The sequence below is a fragment of the Miniopterus natalensis genome, chromosome 3 (assembly GCF_054644295.1).
Source record: "Miniopterus natalensis isolate mMinNat1 chromosome 3, mMinNat1.hap1, whole genome shotgun sequence".
In the NCBI taxonomy this organism is placed as follows: Eukaryota; Metazoa; Chordata; class Mammalia; order Chiroptera; family Miniopteridae; genus Miniopterus; species Miniopterus natalensis.
Genome location: NC_142083.1, coordinates 58718487 through 58732224, shown reverse-complemented (window position 1 = coordinate 58732224; position 13738 = coordinate 58718487). Strand labels below are relative to the sequence as shown.

The 13738-nt window shown below is 35.9% G+C and overlaps 1 protein-coding gene across 3 annotated transcripts in view; it reads left to right on the top strand.

Annotated features, from left to right (window-relative positions):
- Positions 1 to 13738, top strand: part of FBXL17 (F-box and leucine rich repeat protein 17) — a 503612-nt gene that overhangs the window by 14362 nt on the left and 475512 nt on the right. For all 3 annotated transcript variants that reach the window (XM_087815480.1, XM_016221967.2, XM_087815479.1), the window contains exons 2-3: positions 575 to 697; positions 3571 to 3828. In XM_087815480.1, coding sequence (XP_087671606.1) covers positions 575 to 697; positions 3571 to 3828 — 381 coding nt within the window. The remainder of the gene's footprint in view (positions 1 to 574; positions 698 to 3570; positions 3829 to 13738) is intronic.

Genomic DNA, 13738 nt, shown 5'->3' with positions numbered 1-13738 from the left:
CTTGAGGGGTCCTCACCATGTATTTGGTAGGATATCATACAGTTGGTGTGTGTGGTAGTGTTCTTGGGATTAGATTGGGTTTATGAAATTCTGGAAAAAATACCATAGAGGTAAAATGTCCTTTTTGTGACATTTAAAAAAAATCATATAAAAAGTTCACCAGGTTCTAAAGTCAAAACTATAAAACAAGGTACCTACAGAGTAGTCTCACTTTTATCCCTGCACCTTTCTAGTCCTTTCTCCCTTCCCTTAAAGATGAGTATTTTTAATTTTTCTCTTATCCTTCTAATTTTTTAAAATATTGGTGCGTGTGCACGCGCACACACACACACACACACACACACACGCATTCCCTTGGTCTCCTTTGCCCCTTTTCTTACATGAAAGGTAATGTTAGTCCATGTTCTTAAGTCCCACACTGTGTTTTCTCTTTAGGACAGTCTTTAATGATGACTATTCTAATAATGGCTACTTGTATTCAACATGCTTTTGTGCTCTAAAGTTAATTTTTTCTAATAAATAAAAACTTAAAAAATGTTTAAGCACATATCACATGGTTCTTTTTTATTCACAGATATTTTCCAATCTATCCCTGGATGAACGTTGCCTTTCTGCATCGTTGGTTTGCAAGTACTGGCGTGACCTTTGCTTAGATTTCCAGTTTTGGAAGCAGCTGGATCTTAGCAGTCGTCAGCAGGTATATGTAATCTAATTCTAAGAAACACTCAATTTCATCTGTTAAAAACAGCTTTATTCCTCTTCAGAAATCTCTTCTTTAATGTTGTAGTTTCTCAAGGTAGTTCAAATGACTGTAATCTGTAATTCTATACTTCAGTATTTTTGTGTGTGAATTTAGGTTAAAGCTAGGTGCTTATGGTCAAACAGGTATTTTTTAGTGTAGATGGTGATTTGGGGTTGCTTCTTAATCCACTTTGTTTTATTTATGTTGTCTTCCCCCTTTTTCATTACCCTTTAAAAAAATTAAACTTTCCCCTTTTTGTAAGTGTCAATTCATAAATAATAGTTTAGTAGTAGAAAACAATGGTAAGCGCTTCTGTAGCACTGCTGATGTGCCATGGACTGTTCTACAGGTTTATAGATATTCATTTTATACTCCCAGTAACCTTATGAGTTGATACTATTATTATCCCTATTAATATGCTATTATTAAAATAATAATACTAATCTTATACTGATATTATAATGAAGTATGGAAGCAAAACGGGCTAAGATAACTTATTTTGTTTTAATTTTACTTTTGATGAATTTTCCAATCTTCCCCATTGCCTGGCTGCTCAATATGTTTATATGCTAGCATAAATTAGGAAAAAAAATAGAGTTAGTAGTACTTATTGCACACAGTTTGCAATTTTTCCTTTAAACTTGGTTGTCAATACTTGCAAGGCATTGGACATATATAAGAATTTTCAATAAGAGGATTTTATTAGAGTACTAAAATGCTCTAAATGCTTCTGTGACATTGTTAATAGTGGTGTGCTGGTAAATGTGTAGCAACTGGCTTTTAAAAACAAATGGACAAATAAAAAGCTCTGATTTGTAATATTTGCCAGTTTCTGTGGTACAAATACTCCCACTGTAACTAATTTCAGGCTACCAATATGATGTCACTGAATGTAGTGATGTCACTGATTTGGAAAGAGGTACACATTATATTTCCTTCTTTCTTGTGAGTTGGTATAAGCCAACTCCAACATACCACTATTAGTATGTATACATGTGTGTATAACACATACACTTTAAACAAAATGAGCAAGGTTACCTGCCTGGGTTAGGGTAGTAACGTGAAGTAATGTGAAATAATCCATTGGCTCTTTACTTTGATACTGTTGGGTCTGAGCTACGTATTACAAGCTCACACTAAAAATAGCTTTTGCCCTCTGCTGGTAGTTAGGCTTGGAGATGAAAAATATGTAAAAAGGAGATTCTGTCAGAGTTTTAGTTTTGAAGGTAACTAACTGTTTACATTATGCTTTTCCAACAAACATAAGTAAAGATTTAACCTTGGCTCTTACTCCTGGTGTCCCCAATATTCCAGTTCTTTCCTCCTTTTCTTCTAAATTTCATCATGTGCATTTCCTCTCACCATTACTTTTACTCAGGGGATCTGAGTAATGCTAACTCTTTGTTTTGTTTTGAAATGTGGTTATTAGGCAGGGAATAAGTAGAGTTTGAGTCTTTAAAAATTATTTTTAAATTCAGATGGCATGCGAGTTTTTCACCAGATGAATTTTAAGGTTACTTGTAGTTAGCTTTGAGTCTCCTGAGAAAAACTATTTGATATGGACATTTGCATGTAACCTTTGGTGTGCTGATTCACAAAATGATATAAATTTTCTAAGCTATGGAAGAATTTTATATGAAGTAATATTCTGATAGAAGTAGTAAAACAATTGAAATTTATATACCGTGGTATCATCTAATATTGTGTAAAAATTCAAGATTCATACATCATGATGACTGATATATACTATTCCTGGGTTAAAAATAGAGAACAAAACATCCAAAATCTCAATATAATTTGGAGCAGAGTTTTTGGTGAGTTTGAAGGTTTAATTAAAGTAAGTTTCCCTAAGAAGGATAGATTTTGAGGTTTTTAATGAAAACTAACACATATATTCTTTCTTGGTGTTTTGTGACACCACTCTGACATCAAATGTGTGGAGTTTTTTACATTCTAACAACAAATTCTCTGATACCAACTTGGTGTCCAGTAATTCAGTTCAATTCTGACACTAACTTTTAGAGTTAGCACAGACCTCACAGGTTAAAGGCTCAGTCTCATAAGACTGTTCCCTCTTCGTATACTAGTCACAAGTCCCAGGAGCCACTTATACTTCCAACTGGTCAGTATAAATTTGGGAGTTCCCCAAACCACTTCCTCAGGTTTGATAGATAATTTGCTGGATTGACTTACAGAAGTAAGGAAGATGCCTATGCTTATTGGTTAATTATAAAGGGTACCACTCAGGAGCAGCCAAATGGAAAAGATGTGTAGGGCAAGGTTTTGGATACCCACTCGGGCACCTCACCCTCTCAGCATTTTGATGTGTTCACCAACCCAGAAGCTCTTCAGACCTCATTATTAAAGAGTTTAACAACCCAGTCAATCGCAACTCCACTTCCCTCCCAGGAAGTCAGGGAGTGAGGCTGAAAGTTTCCTCTCTCTAATTACGTGGTGTTTGGTCTTTCTGGTGACCCAGTCCATCATGAAGCTATCTAGGGGTCCCAACTTAAGTCATTTCATTAGTATAAGCTCATATGTGGTCAAAGGGGGCTTGTTACAAATAATAAGAGACTCCTGTCACTCAGGAAATTGCAAGCGTTTTAGGAACTCTGTTCAAAGAACCAGAATCAAAAACCAAATATATTTTTTATTATACAACAGTTCTTGTTGTGCTTTAAAATTAAGTAGAAAGGTTTTCTTATGATTGTGGTTTTCATGTTATAACCTAATTATATTGTTTATTGGAGAAAATTTAATAAGAGAATAGAAAATAAGTTTCTATATTTAGCAGAAGTTTAAACTTACCGCTTTTTTTTCCCTCATAGGTCACTGATGAATTATTGGAAAAAATTGCATCAAGGAGTCAAAATATAATTGAAATCAACATTTCTGATTGTCGCAGTATGTCTGATACTGGCGTATGTGTTCTAGCATTTAAGTGTCCTGGACTTCTTAGGTATACGGCCTACAGGTGTAAACAGCTTTCTGACACCTCTATTATTGCGGTTGCCTCTCACTGTCCTTTGCTTCAGAAAGTTCATGTGGGCAACCAGGACAAGCTAACTGATGAAGGACTGAAACAGGTAAATTTTAGCTCTATAAGTGATTCAACTCACATTAACTCAAAATGTTTCCTTGTAGCAACACTTTAAAAGATTGTTATATTAAAAGTAATGCCCAGAGACTAAAAGAAGTCATCTTTTTATGTATCCTTGAATATTTGTTTGGGTTAGTGAACTAGTTAGTGTGCCATTGTTTAATAGATAAATTAACATGCTTGTGTTTTGTAGTGAGTGCCTGAACTTCTGTGAGCAGCCATTTTATTAATTTATTCTTTTGTTACTTAAATTTTGTACCAGATTTTGCTTTAGGTAACAACAGTATACAGTTTGGGTCAGCATGAAGTTTTAAAAATTAACCTTTAATTTTCCTTTTTTTTTTTAAAACTTCTCAGAAACATTTATTTATAATGACATTACTGAAATGTCATCTGTGTGCTAAACCATTGCAATAGACCACCAGTGTAGTCCAAGTAACTCGAGTGTGATTTCTGACAGAACTCTTGTAATATGTCCCGCTATTGTCCACTTGGTTCATTCCACACAAAAGTCATCATTAAAAATTACAGACTTCCCTTTTATGTTACTGAATAACATGCTTAAATGCTTTAAAATACCTGTTGTAAGGCATAAATGAAAGCCAGGTTAGAGAACAGAAAATGAAGAAACAGGTGATAATTATCTATACTTAGCACAACAATCAGATTAAAAATAGTACGAGGTATATTTTATGTTTGATCCACTTCCTTTGGAAATGGTATTTAACGTTTTTTGTCTCAGAGTTGATTATTCATTTGATGAATATTGAATGGATTCTATGCACCAAGCCCTGAATTTGTGAATATTTTGAATATTTGATAGTGTTCCTACTATTTTCCTAGGCAATTTTTGTATTTTTACTTTTAGCCCTTGAAATAACTTTGCAAAACAGTTGATATCAAACTCATTTTGTAAAGGAGGAAATTAGGGCTTAGAGAGATTGATGAGTTTGCCTCATATTTATCAGACGGTTGAGCTGAGAGTTGAAGCCTGGATTCTCCAAAGCCACTATTGTCTTTCCATGCTTTCAGGCCAATAGACAGTACTCTTCTAGACCTCAAATAAAGGAGCCTGCTTCATGAGGGCAGAGGCCATGCACAGTTACCTCTTTACTTATAGTACCCTTGGTCACAGTTGTTGAAAGAATTAATTAATAATTCCATTTAAGAACTTTGTCAGGAATAATGTTTAAATTTGGAATTGGGATACAGTCTAAACACTCCCAATAAAACTCTCAGTAAAGTCCTAGATTTAAATTTGATCTGAGATGAAGTTAGACATAAAATGAAGATCCCTAAATTTAAGGACTACATATGAATTAACTGACAACTTTAAGACTAATTAAGTAAATCTTCCCTAGAATGTGAGGTATTTTGGAACCCATTAATTTATAATAGATTAGATATTTGCTTCAGATTTGCATGGTGTCTAAACTGTGAATTAGTTATATAGAAGGTAATAATCTGATAGAAGTAGTAAGACAATGTGAATCCTTTTCATCCTGAAGTAATTTTTTTAAGTGACTGCATTACATTAAGTAATTACATAGGAGTCTCATTGCAGTGTAGAGAGTCATAATTTCCTATGCCTAAGACTGTGCTATAGTAGGAGTGTCCTATTTTAGCCTCTTCCTGCTGATGAAATGGTGTTGTGACATAATAGAAAGAGAAGGCCATTTCTACATATATAAAATAGAACTAAAAGTTTTATGAAGCAGTATGTAGCCTTATGCACAGTACACATTCATGTTTTCTATTCTATACTACAGGGTGGGCAAAAGGAGGTTTACAGTTACATTGTGACATTCTTTTGAGTTAATAAAGCTATTGTAATAATCATAACCTGCATGTCTTTCTGTATGAACAACTGTAAACTTACTTTTGTCCACCTCTATTATTTTAAATAAATGTTGGCCTTGATCCACTTAGTAAATTAATTTCATGACCCAGTGATGTGTGATGAGTTCTGCTATGGAAGTATATTATAGTGTTAGTGAACTAACAACTTAAAATATGTAATAAAGTTTTAAAAGGCCTAGAATGAAGTACTTATAATTTATGAATTTTCTTGGGATTATTATTATTTTTTTACTCATAAACATAGGAAGTGGTTGAATTGTTGATTCTACAGATCAAGTTGCAGGTTCGCTCCCCCCCTTCTGTTAGTAAAAACTGACAAATGCTTTAGAATGCTATACATGTATTTTATTGATAATGTTTTAAAGTGTATTTATATCATAAATATAATTTTGATTGACTCTAGCAAATACATGACTCTAGCAAATGTGGTTTTTGAGTTCTGTTTATAAAAGTAGTTACATAAAGAGATTAATCAGCCTGTAGCCAGAGTGCTTTGAATCCTTTCCTGATCTTCTTCTGGACCCTGGCCTTGGAAAAGCAGATGCTGTTGTGCATCTTGGTCCTGTCCAACTGCAGGTAGCCCAAGCAGACAGGACCTCAAGCCGAGTGTTGTTGATAGCTCCAAACAGGGTACTCAGGGCCAGTCACAAACTGTATCTGACATTGGCCTGCACCAGAGACCCTCCAAAAAGATTTAGAGTCCTAGAAGATCTACCTAATACATAGAAACAAACCCGAGCAGGCAGCCAAAATGGGGAGACAAGAAAACAAGCCTCAAATGAAAGAACAAGAGAAGTCACCAGAAAAAGAGCTAAATGAAATGGAGATAAATAATCTATCAGATATATAGTTCAGAATACTGATTGTAAGGATGCTCAACAACATGAAAAAAGATATGGAAACTATGAAGGAAATTAAGAGTGACATAGTAGAAATAAAGAATACGCTGGAAGGAATAAACAGCAGATTAGAGGAAGCTGAGGATCTGATCAGCGAATTAGAAGACAGGATAGAAAAAAAATCAATCAGAGATCCCAAAAGAAAAACAATTGAAAAACAGGAGGACAGTTTAAGAGAGCTGTGGGACACCATGGAACATAACAATATTTGCATTATAGGAGTAACAGAAGGGGAAGAGAATAAGCAAGGGATATATAACCTGTTTGAAGAAATAATGGCAGAAAACTTCCCTAACCTGATGATGGAAAAAGTCACACCAGTTCAGGAGGCACAGAGAGTCCCAAGCAAGAAGAATTCAAAGAGGCCCATGCCCAGACACATCACAATTAAAATGCCAAGAACTCAAGACAAGGAGAGAATTTTAAAGGCAGCAAGAGAAAAGCAATCTGTTACCAATAAAGGAGCTCCAATAAGGCTGTCAGTTGACTTCTCATTAGAAACTCTACAGTCCAGAAGAGAATGGCATAAAGTATTCAAGGTAATGGAAAACAAAGGTCTGAAATCAAGACTACTCTATCCAGCAAGACTATCATTCAAAAAAGATGGTGAAATAAAGAGCTTCCCAGAAAAAAAGGCTAAAGGAGTTTATCACTACCAAGCCAGCATTGCAGGAAATGTTAAAGGATCTGCTGTAATTAGAAGTAGAAATAGAGAGAGAAACACAAGCATAAAGAATTAAAATGGTAATAGATAAGTATCTATCAATAATAACCTTAAATGTAAATAGATTAAATGCTCTAATAGAAAGATACAGGATGGCTGAATGGATAAGAAAACATGACCCAAATATATGCTGTCTACAAGAGACCCACCTCAGAACAAAAGACTCACACAGAATGAGAGTGAAGGGATGGAAAATTTTTTTCCATGCAAGTGGAAGTGAAAAAAAAAGCTGGGATAGCAATATTCATATCAGACAATAGACTTCAAAATGAAGACTGTAACAAGAGAGAAGAAAGGTTGTTACATAATACTAAAGGGATCGAACCAACAAGAGGATATAACCCTGATAAACATGTATGTACCCAATATAAGAGCCACGGCAATCTTGAGAAAGAAAAACAAAGTTGGAGGGATCATAATACCAGATATCAAGTTATACTACAAAGCCACTGTAATCAAAACAGCCTGGTACTGGCACAAGAACAGGCATATAGAGCAGTGGAACAGAACAGAGAACCCAGAAATTGACCCAAGCCGTTATGCTCAGTATTTGTCAAAGGAGGCAAGAACATACAGTGGAGAAAAGACAGTCTCTTCAATAAATGGTGTTGGAAAAATTAGATAGCTACTTGCAAAAAAATGAAACTAGACCACCAACTTGCAGTCTACCTAACAATGTTTCTTAAACTTATGGTGAAACACCTGAACGTCAGGCTGTTTTTGGCTGAATACTGTATTTTTTTGTAAAATGCCACCTTGATACTTTTATTTTCAGAAAAATAGCTGGTAATAATTGTACCAATGGAATGTATTTCTATTATACTCATCTCATAAAACTATGATAATGTATTATGGGGGTAAAAAGAGCTAGTTAATTAAAAATAATACTCTATTTCAGTTTTTCTAGTACTTTATTACAATTTGGCCAGAAAATAAGTGAAAGCAGTAGCCAAAGTATTCAAAGAAATGTAAGAAATTATATCCTTTAAGTTAATATTTTATATGACTCTTTGTGTTTTATTTTAGCAGTATAACACCTCAATCCAATTCATGGGTCTCTGTAGAAATTTCTAGAAATAGTCTCTGTATGCATCTTCTAAAATTAAAATGGCACAAAAACACATGTTGTATTAGTAAATTTCAGCTTTCTTTTTCCTTCTCATTCAGATCTGTTTATTTACTATTTACTATGTTATAGTTACAATGAGAAAAAACAGGTTTGGGAACAAATATCACACTGTCATTTGTCAGTTCCCCCCCCCTCAAGTTTTAGTGACATTTGCTATTTCAATTTATTGATTTTTCTGTGGTAAAATATACATGAAATTTGTCATTTTAACCATTTTAACTGTATAATTCATTGTCATTAAGTACATTTATAATGTTGTATAACCATCATGAATATCCTCTTCCAGAACTTTTCATCATTTCAAATAGTAACTCCATATCGATTAAGCAATTACTTCCTAGTCCCCTGGCCTTCTTCCCCCACTCCCCAGTAAACTCTGTTCTGAATTTCTGTCTCTGTGAATTCTGGGCCTATTCCCGGTACATCATGTAAGTGGAATCATACAATGTTAATTCTTTTGTGCCTGCCTTATTTTATCATACTGTTTCCAGGTTCATGTATGTTGTGGCATATGTCAGAATTGCATTCCTTTTTATGGCAGAATAATATTCCATTGTCTGTATAAGCCACATCCCCCTCCCCATTCATTTGTTCATGGACCCTTGGTAGCTTCCTGTGTTTTTAAAGTTAAGAAGTTTTAATCACAGTATTTTCTTAAACATTAGTAATAAGTAACAAAGCTTTCTGTGTATTGGTGCTAAAGTAGCATTTTTGTTGTTTTTCTAAGAAATTAAATGTCTTTTCAGTGTCTAAGAGATTCATCAAATGATTTTTTTTGTATATGTTTTGAATTTTTATTTACTCTGTTTTATTGTACACCATGCCAATATAACTTAAAAAATAGTATTGGCACATATTTTGGGAGCTCATTGTATGGAACGGAATAGTCTTTAAACAAGGCAGAGTTGAACAATACACATCTAGGAAAAAGATTCAAGTTCAAGTCCTTAAAGTGGCAGTTTGAAAAATTAGCTTTGCTTCCTTCCGTTTCTCAGTCTCTGCTACTCTCCTACACGTGATGAAACGAACGAATCCAATTCTAAAATTTCCATGTTTATAATTTTACAAACATGAGCAGTTAACATAATTGGGTGAAGTTACTAGAAGGTGTGGGTTGGGTTTAATTCACTGTTTTCGTGTCTGTATTAGTTCTAGTGATGACAGATTGGAAAAGAAAAGTAAAAGGCACAGCTTTTCTATTGAAGGTGGCACACCTGGTGTTTTAAAAATATTTTCTTAATACTGGTTTTGAGCAGCTTTCATGTGACATTGGAAGACTAATTCTTGTTTTTATTCCAGTGGGACCATGTTGTGGTTTCAGTTGTCCAGCTTCTTTGTTGACGGAAGTATACTCTTCCTAAGGTGTTTGTTTTATTATAAAAATAACCCAGTAACAACAGATGGCTTCTTAAGACAGATTCTCTTTTGTAAATTCTCGAGGGTAGTGTGCAAAATTTTAATTAAAATTTGAGATGCTGGGAAAATCACCTCCCAACATTTTATAGAAAAGTTTGAAAAATACCTTTGGATGTTTTTGAGTAAATTTGTAATAATCTTGAATAATTATTGTAAAGAAAATGATAAATCAAGGACAGTCCATTTCCTAGTGTATTTATTTATTCTGGTTCATTTACAGTTTACTGCCAAAATGAACCATGGCTTACTGGGTGGATGGACTGACTTCTTTTTTTAATGTTTTGATTTAAAAAAATTGATTTTAGAGAGATAGGAAGGGAAAGAAAGAGAAAAAAGTGTGAGAAACATTGATTAGTTGCCTCTAGTATGTGCCCCACCCAGGGATTGTACCCACACCCTAGGTATGTGCCCTGACCAGGAATTGAACCCACAACCTTTTGGTGTGTGGAACAATGCTCAACCACCTGAGCCACCTGGCCAAGGTCAGTGTTTTGATTTGTTTTTTTAAAAAATTTTTATTTATTGATTTTAGAGAGAGGAGGCCAGGGGCGGGGTTGGGGGGTGGGCAGAAAGAGAAACATCAGTTTATTGTTCCACTTGTTTATGCATTCATTGGTTGCCTCTTGTATGTGCCCTGATGGGGGATTGAACACACACCTTGGCATATCAAGGACGACGCTCTAACCAACTGGGCTACCCACCAAGGCCCGGCTGGCTTCTTTTAAGTGACGTGGCTGCCAACACCCTTTTCCTTAAACACTTTCTTCCTGGGTTGACTGGTGGGTGCCCTTGACATGATGTTCTTGACTTAGAGGAGAATTTCTATTATTACTAGGCATCTGGCTTGTACTTTTCCTAGGGAACCAGATACTAGACTGGTACTGATAAAAATCCAGAACATCTTAAAATGACATACTGGGGTTCTGTGTTTTAGGTCACCCATTTACTTGGGTCTTCACTTAGAATGAGAGTTAGGACTGTAGAGTGCCAGGTACAAGTAGCAATGAAGTACAGGCTGAGTGTGAATGGAGAGCTGTTGTTGGAGCTCAAATTCCACAAAGTTGATAACCTCCTTTACCGGGCAGGGCCCTCAGGCAGCAGTTTCTCGGTATCTAACCAAGGTGGGTGGTGATATACATCCAGTCCACATCAGCCAGTCAGGTATTCTTATCTGATGATTACTTAGCATTTCAGAGTGTTCTTGGTAGGGTGGAAAGTATTATGGAGGTAATTTTGAGGTGTTTGTAGATTCCTTAGGTACTGATTTTTGCTAGGATAAAATGGGGGTAAATTATTTATTTGATACAGATCAATTACAGTTGAGGATTTCCTGCCCTGGCACTGGTCCCTGCGGAGGGAGGTCTGTTCTAGCTGGTTTCTGCTCCGGCAGGTGGTGATTCTGTGCATCAACTTTTTTCTCTCTTCAATTTTGGTGGCAGTGGTGTTCCCATAACCTATTTTCCAATGGATATAAGAAGAGTTGTTGATTTTTTAGTTTGTTCAGCTTTTTATTTGTTATTAGGATGGAGTGGCAGCTTCTAAGTTCTTTACGTGCTGGTCTGGAAACCAGACATTGATTTTTTAATTAAAAAAGACATTGCAATTACTGGATGATCATCTTGGTCTTGTTTACACTCAGTTTTATGCTTTATATGGTAGATCTATGAAAAACCCAAGGTCTTTCCCAAACCTCTCTAATTTGGATGGTCTAGCTTAGGCCTTACTCAAGGGCCTGGTTCTTACTCTGTTGTACCACCTGTTTGGTGTCTCAGCTGGAGGCCAGGACTCTTACCAAGCAAGACCTCTCCATTTTGGCAGGGACAGAGCTACAATGTCTTTCACACTCTCTTCCTGGATAGAGAATGATGTATTTAGAAGTTGTACTACTACTGCTGTTTTTAATTTTTAAAAAATATATCTTTATTGATTTCAGAAAGAGGAAGGGAGAGGGAGAGAGAGAGGAACATCAGTGATGAGAGAGTCATTGATCGGCTGCCTCCTGCACGCCCCCTACTGGGGATTGAGTCCACAACCTGGGCATGTGCCCTGCCCAGGAATCGAGCTGCAGTCTCCTGGATCCTAGGCCAATGCTTAATTGCTGAGCCACGCTGACCGGGCTACCACTACTGTTTTTAGATACAGGACTAATTTTGTTAAATTCAGGGCACATTAACAGCGGTATTCTTACAGAGTTTGGTTGATGCCCTCTGAATGTTTTTTCTGTGGATGATAGACGGATGGGTGCAGCACAGAGATATTTGAACACATCAGCAAAATTTGGAAATACACTGGGTGTAATGATAGACTCTTGAGTGCCTGGAAATTCTGGAAGATCAGGACAGTTGTGGTTGGGATAGTGGTGATTAGTGCAGATAGCTCTGAGTATAGAATTCTAGTTTGAAGTAATTTTTCTTTAGAATTTGATGGCATTGACCTGTGATTTTCTTTCAGTGTTGTTAAGAATTTTGATGCATTTAAAAAAATTCTTAATCCTTAGTATGAAATCTGTTTCTCTCTGGAAGTCTGTAAAATCTTATCTTACACTCATAATTCTGAAATTTTATGATGATTTGCCTTACCATGGATCTACTTTTGTCATTTGTGCTGGACACGTGAGTCAGGCCTTTCAGTCTGGAAGGTCTACAGCCTTTTACCCTAGAACATTTTATAGAATTAATTGTGTGAATTCTTCCATATTCACTATATAAACTTTCACGTCGTGCCCACATTTTCAGCAATGTGGTGTATCTCAGTCCGAAAACCCTGTTTTACTCCCCCCAGTGAACTCAGGTCTTTCGTTCTGGTGGGAAAGTGGGCAGGGTCAGGCTGTGCAGTAATGGGAGATGACCTGAGTGGTTAACTACTTCTAAGGCAGGCTTTCAAGAATCCTGTGGTTTCAGCACCGCCCTTGTCCTCATGGCCAGACATGTGTGAGCCTGTTGGGAGCTCCCTAATGATTATCAAGTTGCTTCTGAGCTTTCCCCACAATTGGCTTTGGATTCAGCTTTCTCAGGTTTGAGTAATGTGCCATTGTACATTTGTTCTAGAAATATATATGCTTTTTAAAGCATTATAAGATGCGGATCCAAGGAACATGATGAATACTGATGAGCAAAAATGATATTTCATTGTATCTGCAACAGGAGTGATATTATATGAAATTGTCTTTGACTTATGTTGTTGACCAAGTCCCATGTACTGCTAAATACTACGATTTTTTTTGGATTACATTAATAAGTGATAGAAAGGCTAAAGTTCATTTAGAAGACAGTGTAAAAATAAAAATGTACTCTTTTTTTTATTCACTTTTCTGGAATCTCTGAATTCTACCCGTGGACCCAATTTAGAACTCCTGAATTAAATGAAATATTATGAGATCATAATCATGGTTTCCTAGATTTGTCCACATTTTTCAAAATGGCTTGTATAGTGTGTAATCCTGATCAACCTTCATTCATTCAGCAAATATTTACTAAGTATCAACCAAGTGTAAGACGGGGCATGCACCAGGGATACATTAATTAACAAAACACACAGACTTTTATCTTTATGGAGTTTATAGATCTAGTGGAATGTGTAATTGGTGATAGTGGAGCCTATATTAAAGTACATAGTTTGCCCTGGCCAGTGTGGCTAGGTTGGTAGGAGTGTCCAGTGTGGCAGGTTTGGTTCCCGGTCAGGGCACATATCCAGGGTGAGGGTTCTCCCTGGTGGGGGTGAATGCGGAAGGCAACTCATTGACGTTTCTCTCTCTCTTCCTCTCTCTAAAATCAATAATAATAAAAAATACCTAGCTTATATATATTACCACTCCTATAAAAGTAACTGAAGTCCCTTACCTTTTTATATTATCAGTACTTGAAACAGA